An 18,397-nucleotide genomic window follows, 5' to 3' on the forward strand; every position below is an offset into this window, starting at 1 on the left:
GTGGCCACAAGACAGTCACAGCCAATCCCAGGGTTAATTAGATCCAATCCAAATGCTTTTGAACTAATTAGGCCCAAATAATTTTACTCATTTTTGCCAATTGAATATTGGATTGACTTATATTTTGGAGACACAGACCTGCAGCATAAGGACAGGACCCTCACTGACCCAAACAGATTGAGCATGATTAGGACCTGACCCCATGTGGGTACCAGGTCAGGCCTCGGTTACTACAGTAGCGACTTCAAGGCCACAACATCAACAGAAACATTGGTCCACTTCCTCTGGATTAGAACTGACATTATTTGTTGATTAATTCATTAGTCGATCAACAGAAAAGTTAGTGTCAGCACCACTTTTGATAATTAGCTAAGCTTTTTTTAATATATTTTAAAAGCAAAAATACCACTCAATTAATGGTTCCAGCTTCTTACATGTGAGGATTTTTTTGATCTGTTGCTGATTTCCATCATGGTGAGCTCTACTTATCTCTTTGGACTCTTAGCCAGACAAAATAAGACAGAATCCTGGACTCTGTTGATGGACGTTTTGTTTTACTTTTTAGGATAATTTAGGTAACTTTAGGATTATATATTATTATTATATATTAGGAGTAAATTATTAAATGTATTAATCCATAAATAACTCAGCAGAGGATACAATAATGAAAATAATCATTATTTGCAGCTCTTCAGTGGATAATCCTCAAAACTTGAGCAAATAAAACCAAAAACCACAAAAGTTGATTGAAAACGTGAATTTGCTTTTAAATAATGAGAAAATATGGATTTTTGTCATTTTGTTGAACAAACCATTTAATACTGATCTGCTTCTTCACCACAGTCGGTGATTAAACATGGCTGGCATGCTGCCTCCAAAGTGACAGTATTCACACAGATATTATAATGGGTTGTCTACACTGTTGATTTGCAATGCCTGGTTCCTTCTAATATACTGTAACACAGGTTACCTTGAGAAAGTCTCATCCGGAGAGCAGGACACTGTGTATGCGATCAATCAGGACGACTCCTCAGCTCTCTGAGGAAAGAATCTGCCCTTAATGCTTGCAAGGAGAACAGCCCTTCAACAGAAATAGGTTACATACTGTGCACCATACCTGGGTTTTTACCATGGGAGAAATGGGGTTAACGTTGAGGCAAGTCCAAGCTGAAAGTGGTTGGGTGTTTTTTTTTTGTACAGAATGAAACATTGTTTTGACAGTCACAGCTCAAACACTGCTTGCTCAGCTGTACAAAGGATTCACAGAAATCCAAAGTCTGTTTACCCAACCGCTCTGTCATATTGAAATCAAACACAAAGCGATGCCCAGACATCCAGGAGTTCTTTTTATGGAAAGAAACCAGTCACAAATGACTGCTCTGTTACAGCCCACAGCTGTAGCAGAGAAGTCTCAGACCAGCCATAGATGGGCAGAGTTATGGTCGAATGAAAAAAAGAGGTTAATGGAAAATGTGAGCTCTAAGTCTCTAAACTCTTGACTGCAGCTTTCCCCCATCTTTGCTCAGACCGTCCTTAACACCCCCCCACCCCCTTTCTCCGGAAGTCCCTCTATAACCCATCTGTATCGTCGAGTGGGCCCTCACCCTGCTGTTAGCCTGATGACATCAGCTCTCTTTCAGGCTCTGGCCTCAGGCAGGTTATGCAAGTGTTTACAAGGCTAGAGCACATGCAAAATTTTCAAACACGTGCATTATTTTTTTTCTATCAGAGAGGCAAAAGAAGTGTAGATGCTGCAGAGCAGAGCGCAACTGTGTTTGGGTTTTTTTAGCAACTATGTATTCAATCTACATTTCAAGTGGAATGATCTTGAGGAAATGCATCCCCCAGAAATGCTTTTTTGTGGTGTTCCTAACATCTTTTGGCATCGCCCTCTGTTGTAAGGAGGTTAGCTCTGCATAAAGAGAAAGGGATGAAAAGCACTCTTGTTTCATCCCTTTTATAACCATCTTCTGAGGGAAGGCATGAAATGCTAAGTGAATTAGGAGAGCCTTTTGTTGTATATTTCATGTTCATTGTAGAGCAGTTTCTCATTAAAGGGGAGTGTCTACAAATGCAATAGAATATATGTGAAGAGCAGCAGTAACCGCCTTTGGGCTCAAATAGTCCTTTCTAATATGAATCCTTGCCTCTATCATTGCAACCCACAGGGAATGTACATATACACACAGGCATAAGCATTAACACTGTGTGCACATGCAAATGCAAAACAACCCTCTGGCGAACACACACACCATCACTTACATGCAAATCCTATGAGTGACATCAGCTCTACCTCCACAGGCAAGAAAACAGGAGGGCAGAGGTGTTCCTGCAGGCTAACTCTCCACTGTGCCTGCCTGTTTTCTCATCGTTTTTCACCTTTAACCCACACTTCCACACTCTCTGTTTCCAGAGCACAAAGAGGGGGCAGACTGGAGGAAAGCGGTGCCCAGCTACACCCAGTCCAGCAGCACCATGGACTTTCGCACATGGAGTTCCCTTCCCCGCGATGACAGCCTGGAGCCCCTGCCCCTTAACTGGGAAATGGCTTACACTGAGACCGGCATGGTCTACTTCATAGAGTAAGTGAAAGCCACAACCCACAGGTCAACCAACCACCTGATGCACAGCAAATGAAATTCATCAATATCTTTAGTGAGCAATCAATTCATTTTAGGTGATTTATTTGTAGGTTCCAGTCTCTTCCTATATGAAAATGTACAGTCTGTTTCTTAGGTTATGATTAATATTCCATCAATTGCTATGTATATAGGTATATGCTAGTTTTGACTGTTGGTAGGAGAAGGACGGGCTGTTAAAGACATATTAATGATCAAAACTGGCTCATTCATCACCATGAACATGTCAGTCCTAAATTCACCGGCCTACAGCTATACATACGTGTTAGTGCAACAAATGTGTATTAGCCTGCAGCAGAAAATAGTTCCCAGCAACAGCAAAAACAAGAAATAACGGAAGCGTCAATAGTACGACGAGGCTACGAGTAAATTTGATATTAGCTTGATCAGGTGTAGTACACACTGTCTGCTGTTTGATGATGGTTGAAAATTAGGGCAACTGTCGACTTGAGTGTTGTTACTTGTTAATTATGCCATCTTGAAACTTCAGTGGGGTATGTTGCAAGATACAGTGTTAAAAATGGAAGTGCTGTTTGTCTATCTGATGTCAGCATTGTATTTACTGCTATCTTCTTTATGCATAATGAAACACAAGTAAATGTTTCTGTCAGTATCTAATCAGCTCAACAGTGAGTTTTGGTTTGATCCTGGGTGCGTAATGATGGGTTTATGATCTCCAAGTCACATCATCTCTCATCCCTGAATGATTAAAAATAGCAGCTCAGCAGCAACAAGAGAAAGAAAGAGTGAATTGGATAAAATATGCACATACTGATCATTCTGTGATAACAAACTTGACTGACAACAGTTCAAAAAATTCCCCACACTTCTTGTCTAAATAAAGCTCAGAGCTTCAGGACGGTATAAATACTCTGACTGATTACCAGTGACTGCCACATTTGTTTTAACTGGTTTCTTTTCCTGTCAAACATAAAGACGCGTTAAGCTCTTTCGCTAAACCAATCAATACTTTGATTTTAGAACAATCGAGTAAACAAACCTTCCTCAGAAGTCTGGCAGGCCTGTGCGTTTTATTCATATTCGGCTCTAAGCCACTTGTCTCTGAAGATATCAGAGGACTATTGTGAATTTCCTCCTGATTACACACCCCAGTTGTTTAACACATTTGAGGATAAATGGGTTTGTCACGTTTCACATTCAGAGGTTGTTTTTTTTTTCTTACTCCCCTCTAAAAATGCCACCTAACCGTAAACACGGTAATATGACAGCTGAATGTAAACCAGTGGATCAGATATTTGTTGATGAATCCAGTAACCCTTGAACACGAGAGCGTATTACACAGGCGCAGGACTTTATTGTTGATATTCACTGGCTGCTCTTTGTGCTCCGCAGTCATAATACCAAGACGACCACATGGTTGGACCCCCGCTTGGCAAAGAAGGCGAAGCCCCCTGAGAAGTGTGAGGATGGAGGTATGTAGACTGCACCGCTCAGCCGCTCAACTCAAGCATACAGTACATTCCATTAACTACTGCACATGCATTTACATAAGGGCATACCTCTGGTGTGTATGCCCCACATTACATGATCCATCACTTCACGCGTTTTTGCACATCTAATCAAATAACCATTGAGGGTAAATCGTGAATGTGTAACTTCTCTTTGAAGTGACACCTAATAGTAACTGTAGGCATCTTAAGTCACATGGCCCAATTTTTTCAGTAACCTAGTCCTGAGGTCTACTTTACGGAATCCCAGACATGCCATTGTATCCCCAGGATGCTAATGCAGGCTTAAGTGCAGGCAGAGACAGAGAGCAGCCATGGCTGAAAGAGTGGGACCCTTCCAGCTGGGTTTTAATGGATTTTTACAGGCGGACAGAAAGCAAGTTGGTGTGTTGCTTCTGAAAAGCAACTCCAAAGCTCTCTCTTGCGTGAAGAGCTCTCCTCTCTGTCTCTCTCTTTTTTCCCTCCCTCTGCTTGATATGTTCATCAGGGCATGACGTACATCAGCCATTCCAGCCGGCCTGATTGTTGAAACCACAGAAATGTTCACTAAATTATTGTAGGCTGTTTTCATGGCTACTTTCTTATGTTAAACATTCCAGTCAGGGGGAAAGAGTACACTGGTAACTACTGCTGTACTTCACCACTCTGCTCAATGGGTTACAGCTCCCAGATGATTGTCTGCTAAATGTTGTTCCTGCTCCTCCTCTTCTCTCTTCCATTACGTTATCTTCGTATTTCCTCTTGTTTGCATCTTTCCACCACACAATGCCGCACTCTTTTCTTTTTGCAGAGTTACCTTACGGCTGGGAGGAAATAGACGATCCACAGTACGGAACATATTATGTTGAGTAAGTTTTATTGATTTATTGATATATGCAATTTACATGCACTCCAGCTGCCAACATCAGTGGAAATTGTTTTATCACAGTAGTTCCACGCAGATGCACATAGCACACAAACGCATTTCACCAGAGGGATCAAAGCCCAAGTGCATATTACACCGCTTAGTGTACATTAGCAGTGGACCGGCATAAATCAATACTGTCTAAAAATAAACAAATGGATGTAGCACACAGCTCATTTTGTTCATCTCGAGTGAGGAGAACAATTGAAGATTCTGATCAGGATTTTCCCATAGTTTATCAGTGGGTGGCAAAATGAAACTCTGTGGTTAACATTGCAGTGACCCGTACGTGAACACAACGCTGATTGTGCTCTGCCAGTGTTTGAGAAATAGGCGTGTGTATAGAATGTGAGTCTGTATATATGTCTCTGCATATTGTTTGTATATTTGTTAGTGTGCAAAATGTGTTTTTGTGCTCACCAGCCCAGCAGGAAATCAGTGAAACACAGCCATTGTAACAGCAGTAGACATAAGTGGGGAGATTTTGAACTAGAATGCATGGAGGGAGGAGAGTGGGGGCTGGTAGGAGAGGTAGCAATCTGTTGTGATGAAAAGAAAATGGGAACGCTCGCGTTGTTTTATTGCTCAGACTGCAGAAGGATCCCTCCTAGGTAGAGGTGACATGAGAGAGAGACTCACACTGTTTGGACAAGGAGAGTCAATGGTATATAGATGGAGCTTGTAGCTGCCAGTGTTTTAGCTTGAAATGGGCTCACTATGAAACAATGGCTGTGGTTTTTATGCCAGGGGGACAACAGGCTGTTTACCTAGTTGTAAAGGAACAGGATGTTGCAGGCAGTCGGGAGGTTCATTTCCTACAATATTAAATTGCTAAAAGCCATAGCAGCTTCTCCACATAAAGAGGAGGCAAGCCAGCCTTTACTGTGTGTGTGATGTGTTTATGAATGTATTTATAATGGCGCCACTATAGCATCGCTCTATTAGAAAGCCATGGTTCCTTTCCTTTATGGGGAAGGTGCATACATAATTAATTGCAGAACAATTGTGCATTAAGCTCAATAAGTCAGAGGTGTGTGTGTGTGTGCGTGTGTGTGCGTGCGTGTGCGCGTGTGTGTGCGTACGTGTGTGCGTGTGTGTGTGTGCATGTATCGTGTGTGTATTTGGAAGACTCCTCTCCTAAGTCTAAGCCTGTTTACATTGCAGCCACATCAACCAGAAAACCCAGTTTGAGAACCCAGTCCTGGAGGCAAAGAAGAAGCTGAGCCAGGAGACCGCCGCAATCCAACAAGCCGCAGCAGCACCTTCCCAAGGTAACAGCACTGCAGAACATGCCCCCCTCTTCAACTTCCTCTCCGTTTGGATCGTTAGGAGAAAAAAAGATTCGAGTTTGCACACATGGAAACCTGCAACTGCCACGTTGCTGCTCTAACACTTGGGACAGTGACCTTTAAAAATACCATGCGATGTTGCACCCTGTCTCGTGGGTTTTAACGTCTCCCTCAGGTTTATAAGACATGCAAATACATGTAGAGTGTAACTATAGTTACTTCAGCTTCAATTCCACTAAGTCTGAAGTTAAAAACAATGAATCATTTTGTTGCTGCTCATTCTCCTCCTATTGAACTCCTATTAATTAACTCAGTACTTCTGTTACCTCATTGTTATGTATGATATTCAAGACCAACGGGAGTAGTTTTGGCTTCATTGGAGTCATGTAAAGTTTTCAATGAGCTTCCTCTATTTCTGTACTCACTGTAAATCACTCCGGACATGAGCATCAGCTAATTGTCTAAAATATAATTGTAGTTTAATTGCTTTGGCTTATGCTCTGAACAGAGGGCAACCTTTTTACCTCATTCAGTGTGATGTGATAAATATGTTTTCTGGGAAAAGGAAGCAATGGGACCGTCATCGCTTCATGCAAGGTCAGCTGAATGTGTCAGCCTTCAAGTAGCCTCAAACAATAATAGATTGTCAAAATGAGCCTTTTCTTCCTATTTTCACTTACATAATAGAAGCTTTCATCAGCGCTGCAGTAATGGTCTGTCCTTAAGGTTGACAAGCCATTTTTCTCCTGCAACAAACATTATGAATTAAGTATGTTTTCTTTACAATGGATGTATAATAGATTACAGGGCTGCAGCAGTGGAGATAGACAGGCTCGTAGGGCTGGCAGTGTTTCAGGGAGTGAGCGAGGGAATGCAGGGGAGGAGGCCGGCTGTTAGCGGTGCTTGTGGCAACAGCTGGTGGAAAAGCACGTCACACAGGCCCAGCATAATCAGACATCTCTCCTGTCAGGTGTGTAGGGACTGAGGAAACCGCCATCTCGCCCCTGATTAGAGATTACACAACCTAGCGAGCTGTCAGACAGTTGCTATGATGAAACTAAAGCATCATCATCAGTCAGGCAGTTAAACCTCAGGCTAGAATTCACATTTTCATAGTTTTCCAAGCTGTGAGATTCCCAGGGAGGTTAGATCATAAAAATCAACCAATATGTTTTGAAATCATTCAAATGTTAAATCTCAACTCAAATGTTATGTCATCATCCTTATTTTTTTTTAAACAGGTTGACTTGACACCATTGTTGTTTCATTATAGTATTTTCATCCAAAATACCTTTTTTTGAACACGTTTTTTTAGCTTCACTGGGTTTTATTTATCTATTGAATATTAGCAATATTGAGGTCCATATCATATGAGGTGTTGCTGCAGCTGGAGACAATACTGTGGTTTTTGTCACTTCCAGGCTTGGTGCACACACGTGTTTATGGTCTGTGCTGCTCTGATAGGTTGTCTACATTGTGCTCTCCCTATGTGTCAGCTCTTGGCCTTTCAACAACAGTTGTTTTTAAAGTCTGCTGTTCAAGGTGCATTGTTGGAAACAGCAGCTGTTGTTGTTCCATTGATGTAGTAAGAAAGATGTCTTCCTAATTATGCTGAATAACGTCACTGGAGATTTACAATGCGATTGAGTCACACATGATAAATCAAAACTCATGGCTGTGTGGTGCGGTGGATCCGATGGTTTTGTCTGCCTCTGGCTTTCAAAGTCTGCCCACAAACATTGGCACAGAGACCTTCCTTAGACTCTCCCACACAAGTACAGGCTCGCACACGCCGCACTCATTTCCTCCCCCTGTTTCATTCTCCCTCCATTACATTCGCCGTTCCTTCACACACAAACTTGCAGTCAAATGGTTATTTCAGCGCTCACTGGGGGTAAAGAGAAAAACCATTCCATGTCGAGTTTATCAAGCAATTTGAATGTGATTATGTAAATGAGCTTTGCTTGATCCATGCGACAGTGTGGACATCTGGAGTCCACGCTGGCTGTGATAAGTTCCACTCATTCACAGCCGTTCATGTCTGCAGTGGATGTTTATGATTGCAGAACCATGTGGCAGTCTGAGGGTGCGCCCTCATTTAAATTCCACACACACGCCTCCGAAAGTTATAGAGTGTTTATAAAACTGTAGGAAATGGGAGGGAAAATGTACAGCCGTTACTTTACAGCCATACTATAAAGCTGCTATTGTGATGTTGAAAACTAGATATGGAAATGTGGAAGCACTGTGATTGGAAGTTGCTGTCCAATAACTATGTGCAGCAGAAAGCGATAAAGAGGTCAAATGCAGCTTTAGATTTACATACTGGTACGGAGCAGTTGTCTTCAGATGAGGCATACACATACATTGATGCAGTCTTCTCAAATCCAATTTTGCTGCAGACCTCAAAAGTCACATAAAAGTGGAAAGTGTAATTTATCCAAAGGGCACCTTTTCAAGTATTCCTGACCTATGACACATATTATGTGCTTTCGTCCTTTTACTCTATGTCAAACCACTACCTGAAAGGGTAAGGTTGGTGATATTCTGTAATTTTCTGTCGATAAATGTCATTAAAAGACAAAAACCAGCAATTAAATGATTCTGCATGCAAGCACTGTCTGTGTAGCCAAAGCTTATTAACGCTTATCTCTGGCCTAGAGCTCCATTGTAGCCCAAAAGCACATCAGTAACTCACGCTGTTGCACTGGGTGACATGTTTCTTCGTTGCCATGAACACGGACATTCTAGTTTATTTTTGGACATATCCCACACACCCCGCCCTGGTGGCATAAATACTCACTAGAGCAACTCCTCTTTGATAAATAAAAGTGACCTTTTTATGGAATTTGTTTACAACAAGAAAAGACTGTTTAGGGCAATGTTACTGCTTCCGTGGAGGAGAAGTCACTGCTAGTTATTTTTGACCCCAAATCACTGTTTCAGATTCATTAAATTAATGTTCATTTAATGCTTTATCTTATTACTTTAATCCCAATAAGCATTCTTGGACATTTTCTTATAACAAGATACATTTATTGTTCACGCACAGATATAAGTACTATTATGAGTATAATACAATAACTTTATTATTAACGTTTACTGCCGTTTTGTCTTTTGGGTATTAATGACCAATTTCTAAAGGTACAATGATTTCTCTGGCGTTATATTGTCAGACAGCCACACTGCATTCTTTCAACACACAGCACCGTCGCTGGAATGAGCGAGGCTGGCTTCAGTTTTACTGTTTTTGAGTCAAAGCTATAACACAGTTCAGGCCAGAAACCATCAGGCAGAAAGGAAAAAAAAATGGTGTGTCCATGATCTAAAGTGCTGATACCACAGTAATGCCGGATAGGGAAGCTGCTGTGTGACCCTGACAGTTGGTTATCTAGTGAATTGCGTATGCCACAGCCAAGCTGCTGGTCCATATTGATGATGCCACTGACCTTAAGTTGTTTCTTACTCAAGTTATAATAAGTATACACTGACAAACCTCTTTTTTTTTCCGAGTCACTGTCTGCAGTGTGGAGGGGATGAGAGAGGACATTGTGCTAAATAGGACTCTGTCAGAGATGTCATATTACTGTCCTGCTCCACAGTGTTGTAATAGGAGGAGGCATGTAACAGTTAACATGTAAATTAGCATCAAGCTAGCATTTTATATTTTACCTGTCTCTTTGTGCTCCTTTCTCAGCAGGTCTGCACATTTAGGTCTCTGTTGATGGATTTATCTAGTTTAGGCATATACATGCCTGCTAATTAGAAGTGACTAATTACTATGTTGATCCTCAGCACATAATGCGTATAATTGATGTTCAATGCAGACATGGATGGATTTTGCTGCCATTCAAGAGGGATATGAATTTATTAATCAGTGCTACTGCGTTTGTGGTTAAGCTCTGTTTAGGTATTTCACGTGTGTCTGATAAAGCTTGTCATTCACACCCACTTTACACCCAGAACCGTTTTACACACACATGCTCACACGTACACTTCGTCTCCAGGTAAGGGGGGTGCGTCCGGCTTCACTGCAGACCCCAGCCAGCTGAAGGGTGAGATGTACCACACAGCGCTGAAGAAGAGCTCCCAGGGATTTGGATTCACCATCATCGGAGGTGACCGCACAGATGAGTTTCTGCAGGTGAAAAACGTGCTCAGCGACGGCCCTGCTGCCCATGACAACAAGATGGCATCTGGTGAGCAAAAGCGCTGCAGATGTACACACACACACACACTATTCCACCAGAGAGTCACCAGAGGGGTTGACAAGATAGAAAGTGTATTCCCGAAAAAAATCTCATTTAGCTGGCTGGAAGATCTATGAGTTTATAACTGCTAATTCCTGCAATATTACAGACAATTATTTTTAAACCAACTTGTACCAGCTGTGCTACCACGATGCACCTGGAGATATTAATTTTGCCGCAGTTGTGTTCACTTAACCTAACACTGTCCCATGAGCTCGACAAGGCAATAACAACAGCTCTAGCTCTGTCAAGGGTATAGTTTTATAGCAGCCAGTCTGATTATGGTGGATGTGAAGCCATCTAACATCTTTGTTGTTTAGTTTCTGATCTTGCCTTTACCTTGCGGCTGTCTACATAAACCAGCAGCTGTGAGCTCTGTGCGTGTTTGATTGCGTGTGTGCGATGGTTACAATGGTACAACGTGACAGAAATCTACACCTGTCTCCCATCCGTGTAGTTATGGCAGAGAGCGCTGTTCAACAATGGAGCAAGCGAAGGGGCGACAGGAATATAGTAGAAGAGAATGGTAGACTGAAGATAAAAGGAAAGAGAAGGAGGTACGGGGAGCAGCTAGAATGAGGATATGAGAGAGCAGTGAAGAGGAAAGGGACATTTTAGAGGAAAGATCAATCTGACAAAGGAAGGAATAAGTGCTTTTCAAAGAAATGTGGAGAAGTGATGTCTAGATTAAACACAAAAAGAGAATCTGTCCTTGTCACTTGCTCTCTTTTCTCCCACCATCTTAGGCGATGTGATTGTTGAGATTAACGGGATGTCTGTGCTGGGGAAAACCCATCCAGAGGTGGTGCAGATGTTCCAGTCCATTCCCATCAACCAGTATGTGGACATGGTTCTCTGCCGCGGCTACGCTCTCCCTCCAGATGTGGATCTAGACAGCGACGACCCTCTTCCTCCTCCTCCACCCCCGCCGGCCACCCAGCCCCAGCAGGCCCTGCATGGTGGAGAGGTGGTGACGGCCGTGCCCCTCATCAACGGACAGCCGCTGCTCGTGAAGGGCGACGTCCTCCACGGCTCCTCTCAGGAGCTCCACTATGTCACCACGGATGCCAGCGGCCGGCCCGTCGTGGCGGCCATGCCCAACGGTAGGCAGGGGGATCGGGGAGAGGTGGCCTCGGGGATGCTGCAGCCGGAGCTGGTGAGCGTGCCGTTGGTCAAGGGGCCTGGAGGATTTGGGTTTGCCATCGCTGACTGCCCGCTGGGCCAGAAGGTGAAGATGATCCTGGATGCCCAGTGGTGCCGTGGTCTGCAGAAAGGAGATGTCATTAAGGAGATCAACAGGCAAAATGTCCAAACGCTGAGCCACGCCCAAGTGGTAGACATTCTCAAAGACTTACCGGTAGGCAGCGAGGTCAACGTGCTGGTGCTGCGAGGAGGTGAGAGACTGAAAGAAAAAACATCTCTGTATTCATCTGTCTGTCCGACTATCTCAATAGCTATCTTTTTATCTATCTGTCTACGTATGTCTATGTATCTATCAACAACATTTGTCAGTCTGCCAGATGAATAGATAGATAGTCTCTATCTATCTATCTATCTATCTATCTATCTATCTATCTATCTATCTATCTATCTATCTATCTATCTATCTATCTATCTATCTATCTATCTATCTATCTATCTATCTATCTATCTATCTATCTATCTATCTATCAGACTGAACAGTTTTATATCCATGTTGTTGGCTCTCTCTCTCTATCCGTGTCTCTTTGTCTTCCCCCTATCGTTCTATCCATCCTTTATTCTCATGCTTAATGCCTCTCCTGTGTGACGTAATTTGCTATTGCTGTCAATACAATCTCAACAGTGCTCATGGGGGGTGAGGTCAGCGTGCTGATACTGACGGGAGGTGAGGTGGTGTGGTTGCTTAGGGGGCATTGACTGACCACACACTGTTGTTCTGTAGGAGCCTGGGTGATGCCACTGCGTCTGTGCTCTGTATAAGGTCACCACAATAGAGAATGCTGCCTTTTTTCTTTTTGTCGAATAGACCACCACCTGCACACCCACAGCTGTTGCATTCACTGATCTGACACAATCCAATTCTGCCCAGTTTCTTGCCATCGCAAGCAGCTCCTGTGCATCTCGCGCATTCCTCATGCGTGCTTCCATTCAGCACGCCTCTGTTTATGATGACTTCCATTGAGGCGTAATGCAGTCTGTTACAACTCTGAGATCAGGAATTGCATAAGTATGGGGATGTGCTTGATTCCAAGGGAGAGAGAGAGAGGAGGGTCGGCACCCTTCAAGTGTCTCCTACATCATCTGCCCCAGGGATTCACTGCGTAAGTCAATGAACCCCGGATTGGCTTTGATCAGCACAGAACGCAGTGGATTTCTGTATGCTTCTACATCCATGGCCCCTTAAAGAGCCATGGCTAAATGTCTGTGGAGGGAAGGTCCCCAGGGGCCTCCTCCCCATAGCCGCGCCCCAACCGTCCTCTTTTTTCTCCCATAGACTCACACTCCTCACCCACACTGCTGCACCACCATCACCATGTCCTACTCCACTGACGCACTGCACGACCCCACAATCAAAGCAGAGCTGGGCTCAGCCTCACCCAGCTTTAACCCTCATTAGACAATGGCCTTTGGCTTGGAGGAGGATCCCTGTGTGTGTGTGTGCTAATGTGTGTGCATATGTGTGTGTGCAAGAGAGTGAGTGAGTGGTGGCTATCAGTCAACAGAAGTAGAACAGAGCTTAAAGACAGGATGTTAGAAGAAGATGATGCTGAGTTTGAGGTGTGTTCATAGCGCACTTGACTTATTTTATGCCTTTGATGACTCTGATGTTGGATTGGGAATTTCGCAGTGAAGCGAACAAATGCCGCTGCGTCTCCCCTTTTTACATCAGGCTCCATTAACCCCTCATCAAGCCAAGTGTTGGACCGGCCCCACAGGGCTGTAGGCTCCAGTTAGTGTTTGTTAATCCAGTTTACGCGGGGAGTTGATGGGAGGGGAGGAGGGGGCTGTAAGAGATGATCTGTAGGGAACAATCTGAGCGCTTGAGATGGAACGTGTGGGTGTACTGTAAAGCGAACGGAGAGAGGGAAGAGAATTATCGGTCATTGAATTATATGCATGACTCTCTAATGCTCTCACCCACTTCCTTCGCCCTACAGTGGGCTTCCACCATGTAGTCACCACTCCAGCACATGTACTACCTTTATATTCCCTATGTATCTTTAATGGCACACGGATGTATATTCCCTAATGGAGCATTCTTTAGTGAGTACACCTCTTGAGTTTTGAGCAGCTCACTGGTTTATTTTTATGCCCACTGCTGCTGTTTCTCAGTCAGAGAGGCAGTGCCATCTGGTGGACGGCACTTCAGTGATTGTTGTTGCTCCAAATCATTTCTGCATTTCTCACCATGTTCCTGTTGTCTATCAATGTCTTTTCATAGGTCAAACATCCCCTGTGAAGAGTCTAAAGCCTGTGAGTAAAAACATATCTTCTCCTATTTCCTTACTATTGTTTTCCCTGTGGGGACTTATCCTTCAATTTAATTTCAAAGCTTTTTGTCCTTCAGCTTAACCAGTAAGCCTCGGTTGCATCAAATTAAATGATAGCAATAAATTTGAATATTGATTATGTTTCTGGGCGCCTCCTTTTGTTTGCGCTGAAAAACGCTCTTAATTACTTCCTTTCTGTATTCGTATTCTTAGGGCTATTGTCAGGGGATTGCAATGGTAATGAAGCATGGATGAGCCTCTTTAGATATGGTGGTATTATTAATACAACAGTTTTAGATAAAGAAGTTGCCCTTTCTGCCGGAATGGGCCTGTCAAAGTCGCTGGGAAATCTGGGAAATTTTGTATTACATTCAAAGATCCCATAGCTTAGCCTTCAAAATAATCAGGGGGGAATGTCAAAACAGTGCTGAAAAAAAAAAAAGAGAGAGAGAGCCAGTGAAATGACCTTTATTGTTTTTGGTAATCTATCACCATTAGATGCTCAGCCACTTGTCTGGGATAATGAGCTGTAGAGACTATCAATAAAAGGTGTCCTTCATAGGTGAATACCAAAGGAAATATGATGTGAATGAAAATCTTAAATTGTACTTATGTTGTAAATAATGATACCTAAAGCGAAAGTGGCATTAATGTCACATTTATTACATTTCAGAGACAGGAAATGACGGCCAGCACAGAAACTTTGGATGGCATCACAGACTCAGCCCCCCATGCCCTGCCTTACCACTCCAACACAAGCACCCTGCGCTCCGGCGACTCTCCAAAACGAGACTCCACAGAGATGTACCTGAAGTCCAAAGCCCTGCTAGAGAGCAGACGTAAGTGTAGACCCCCAACACACCACAACATCTGAGTTGTTTTCAGAAGTTGCTTTTTAAAACCTTGTGCACAGCTCTGCTTGAAACCTTGATCCCTCATTTGGTGGTGATGGTGAGTTTTATTCATCCACAGAGCCTCACACCAAAGACATAGATGTTTTTCTTAAGAGAGACATTGAAACGGGCTTTGGCTTTCGTGTTCTAGGAGGAGAAGGTCCACAACAGCCAGTAAGTAAATAACATTGTCTGCATAATTTAAGTATCTTAAATATCTTAATCTCTGTTATAAGTATAATCTTATAAAAGATTATACTTTAAAGAAAGATGTTGGTGTGGAACTCCAAAAACGGATTTCCCAGCTCTGATAACGGTTTTATATGCCTTAATAATTATTAGGATTTATATTTCTCTTGAGGTCAGTTCTCCCTTATACTAACCCTCTATCAGAATGTCTTTCCCCAGGTGTACATCGGGGCCATTGTGCCCAACGGAGCTGCAGAGAAGGATGGTCGCCTGAGAGCGGGAGATGAGCTCATTGGGATTGATGGTGTGATGGTTAAAGGTCGCTCACACAAGCAGGTGTTGGATCTGATGACCAACGCTGCCCGTAATGGTCAGGTTATGTTGACTGTGCGCAGGAAGGTCATCTACAGAGGTGCGTAACAAGCAGAACAACACTTGACACAATTGATGTTTCATTTCCATCTGCCTAAGTGATAATCTAACACTGTCATAGTGATAAACGGAGGGTAGTTATCTCTCCACCAACGCTGTTGCCGGTAGCCATTGGCAGCCCCTTTCAACATTCACATTCTGTACATTATACTCTTGCACTGTGACTTTGTTTGTAATATTCATTTACAAGACACAGCTTTATTACTTTTGTTTGCATGTTTCTTGCACACAGACACTCCAGACTGTTCTGTAACCCCCCCCCCCCCCCCCCCCCCCCCCCTCCAGCAATGCACACACCCACACACACAAATACAAACAAAGTTGCACCAAAACAAAAATACATTAGCATCTGTGTGCTTTCGTTTCAGACGCAACAGAGGAAGAGGCTCAGGAAATGACTCCAGCGCTGGTGAACGGTTCTCCCAAGCTACCTCGTCTACCAATGCCCAGCGCTCTGGACCACGAGTCTTTTGACATCACCCTCCACCGCAAAGAAACCGAGGGCTTTGGCTTTGTCATCCTCACCTCCAAGAGTAAACCGCCGCATGGAGGTGAGAGTCTAGTGCCTCAAATCCTGCATCGACTTTCATCGTCTAAGTATGTTTTTGAAAATGTTGATTTGTAGCTGGAATAAAATGTTTAATGTTTTTCGTCCTTCTGACGGTATTATATCACAGATTTTATTCAAACACATGTTTGGTTACCACAAGTACAAAATAGATGAGCGCATTAAACTCATAAGAGAATTAGTAGCAGTGTATACACTGAAAAGACAAAAGGAGAATTATCTCCTGATCACAGGTTTTCTGGTGTCATGGCTAGATATATTATAGTTTGTAGCAGGTGAGCATGCCAGTCACGTGCATGTGGATTTGAACACCATTAAGCATCAGTAAAGAATGACACTCACTTTGATTTCTGTTAGCTGCTGAGTATTTAATGGTTGGAGCCAATTTTATTACTTATATAATATTATTTGCATGGGCTTGTGTTTTCGCTCATGTAGCTGATGCATACTCTGTCTTTCAAGACATGAAAGAGTTTAGTGAGAGCAGAACAAAGCACTTTTGCAGCACTATGGAGTCTACAATTATGTCGGCTTTCAAGACATATTGCAAGGTTTTCATAATGGGCTCAATGTCTCATTTCTCTTCATATCTGCCTTATCAGTTATTCCACACAAAATTGGCCGTATCATAGAGGGCAGTCCCACCGACCGCTGTGGCCTGCTGCACGTCGGAGATCGTATCTCAGCGGTCAACGGGCGCTCCATCATCGAGCTCTCTCACAATGACATTGTTCAGCTTATCAAGGATGCCGGCAATGTTGTCACCCTCACTGTGGTTCCCGAGGATGGTGAGTATATCCCACATGTGTGCCCACATCTGCATTTATTACAGTAGCAGGTTGGTCTTGTGATCAATTTGGTTCAATTTAATTCTTAAACTTTGTTGTCCGCAAGGGCAAAACTAATTTTGCAGTGAGGTAATGAGAGTAATCAACCACACACATGATAATAAGATATGAATATTTTAATATAATATTACGAATTTAGTTCTAAAGGGGGCCCCTGTTCTTTTTAAACGGGTTAAATTAACGAAAGTAAATCTTTTTATGTCACCGTAATGCTACAGTATTACATTTAGTAGGATATCAGCTGTGAGTCTGATAAGAATGCTAATGATTTTGCAGGCAAACATTTTTTCAGGTTGTTAAAGACAATTAAATGATGAACCTTTTTAGTTTACAATGAAAATGGAACATGCTGTAGAGGGAGTCAATATATCAAATGGCGTTTTTATATTGATCACTGTAATATAAAAATGTGTTTTAGAATACAAGGGCCCTCCGTCTGGAGCCAGTTCAGCTAAACAGAGTCCCGCTCTTCAGCACAGAGCCATGGGGCAAAGGTCGGCGCTACAGGATGAACGGTAAGGATCTAATCTCACAACAAGAGAAAAGCAAAAGCAGAAAACAAAACTTTCAGTCAGCAGCGGAAAATGGTCTTTGAAACAGTCCAAACATCTTGTCCATGTCGGTGGATTTTAACTCTAACTGGGTCAGTACCCTAAAGAAGTTACTTTAGGTTTTTTTTTGCAAATCAGTTTCTGAAATCCCACCATTTATACCTTAAATGTACAAAATGTGCCTCAAGTGACCAAAATCTACTTTTACAAAACATGTGACACTACAAAATACTAAGAAAATGATTGTGATGCCTTTTTAAAGTTTTTTTTTTTTCCTCTCCAAATTGGAATGGCCAAGTCCTCCTTCACTGTTGGCTCTCTGACTTACTGGTCCCACCCCCAGTTTTGGCCTGAGGAGGGTGCATGCAGAAGTAGATAGGAGATGCAAAAAGAAATTCCTCTAAACTGAAAATGAAACCCACATTACAGCATTGTTACGGTGCTATTAATACAACGATGTTGTTACCTGCCTCGACAAACTCACTTGAAGCTAAAAATGGTATAAATGCGATATAAAGTGTGCTAAGTGAGGACCCACATGGGATGTAAAGGGTGTGTGTGTGTGTGTGTGTGTGTGTGTGTGTGTGTGTGTGTGTGTGTGTGTGTGGAAGAGGGAGGGTTGCCCTCAGAGCAAACGGCTAGAGAGAATTCCTTTCAGCGATGAAACCAGTGTAATAAACAGTCCATAAGATAACAATGTGTGCCATATAGAACATATACATCATAATACAGCATACAAATGAAATTATCCAAGTGTGAAAAGAAATCAGCCCTCATGTATTTAATACACAGCATTAAATTAGATTTTAATTTTTGCATAATGGCTTTTTGGCCCGCAGCGTGCTGTTTATCAGCATGCATTACTGCAGAGACACATTTGTTTTTTGTTTTA

At 42.8% G+C, this 18,397-nt stretch overlaps 1 protein-coding gene across 1 annotated transcript in view; it reads left to right on the top strand.

Moving 5' to 3' along the window:
* LOC139210197 (membrane-associated guanylate kinase, WW and PDZ domain-containing protein 3) overlaps positions 1 to 18,397 on the top strand; it is a 112,635-nt gene that overhangs the window by 91,235 nt on the left and 3,003 nt on the right. The window contains exons 5-18 of the mRNA XM_070840198.1: positions 2,414 to 2,582; positions 3,993 to 4,072; positions 4,899 to 4,956; positions 5,292 to 5,360; positions 6,177 to 6,283; positions 10,309 to 10,500; positions 11,298 to 11,945; positions 13,976 to 14,007; positions 14,698 to 14,863; positions 14,997 to 15,091; positions 15,326 to 15,518; positions 15,907 to 16,089; positions 16,709 to 16,894; positions 17,373 to 17,469. Coding sequence (XP_070696299.1) covers positions 2,414 to 2,582; positions 3,993 to 4,072; positions 4,899 to 4,956; positions 5,292 to 5,360; positions 6,177 to 6,283; positions 10,309 to 10,500; positions 11,298 to 11,945; positions 13,976 to 14,007; positions 14,698 to 14,863; positions 14,997 to 15,091; positions 15,326 to 15,518; positions 15,907 to 16,089; positions 16,709 to 16,894; positions 17,373 to 17,469 — 2,275 coding nt within the window. The remainder of the gene's footprint in view (positions 1 to 2,413; positions 2,583 to 3,992; positions 4,073 to 4,898; positions 4,957 to 5,291; positions 5,361 to 6,176; positions 6,284 to 10,308; positions 10,501 to 11,297; positions 11,946 to 13,975; positions 14,008 to 14,697; positions 14,864 to 14,996; positions 15,092 to 15,325; positions 15,519 to 15,906; positions 16,090 to 16,708; positions 16,895 to 17,372; positions 17,470 to 18,397) is intronic.

This window comes from Pempheris klunzingeri, chromosome 2 (genome assembly GCF_042242105.1).
Source record: "Pempheris klunzingeri isolate RE-2024b chromosome 2, fPemKlu1.hap1, whole genome shotgun sequence".
NCBI classification, from domain to species: Eukaryota; Metazoa; Chordata; class Actinopteri; order Acropomatiformes; family Pempheridae; genus Pempheris; species Pempheris klunzingeri.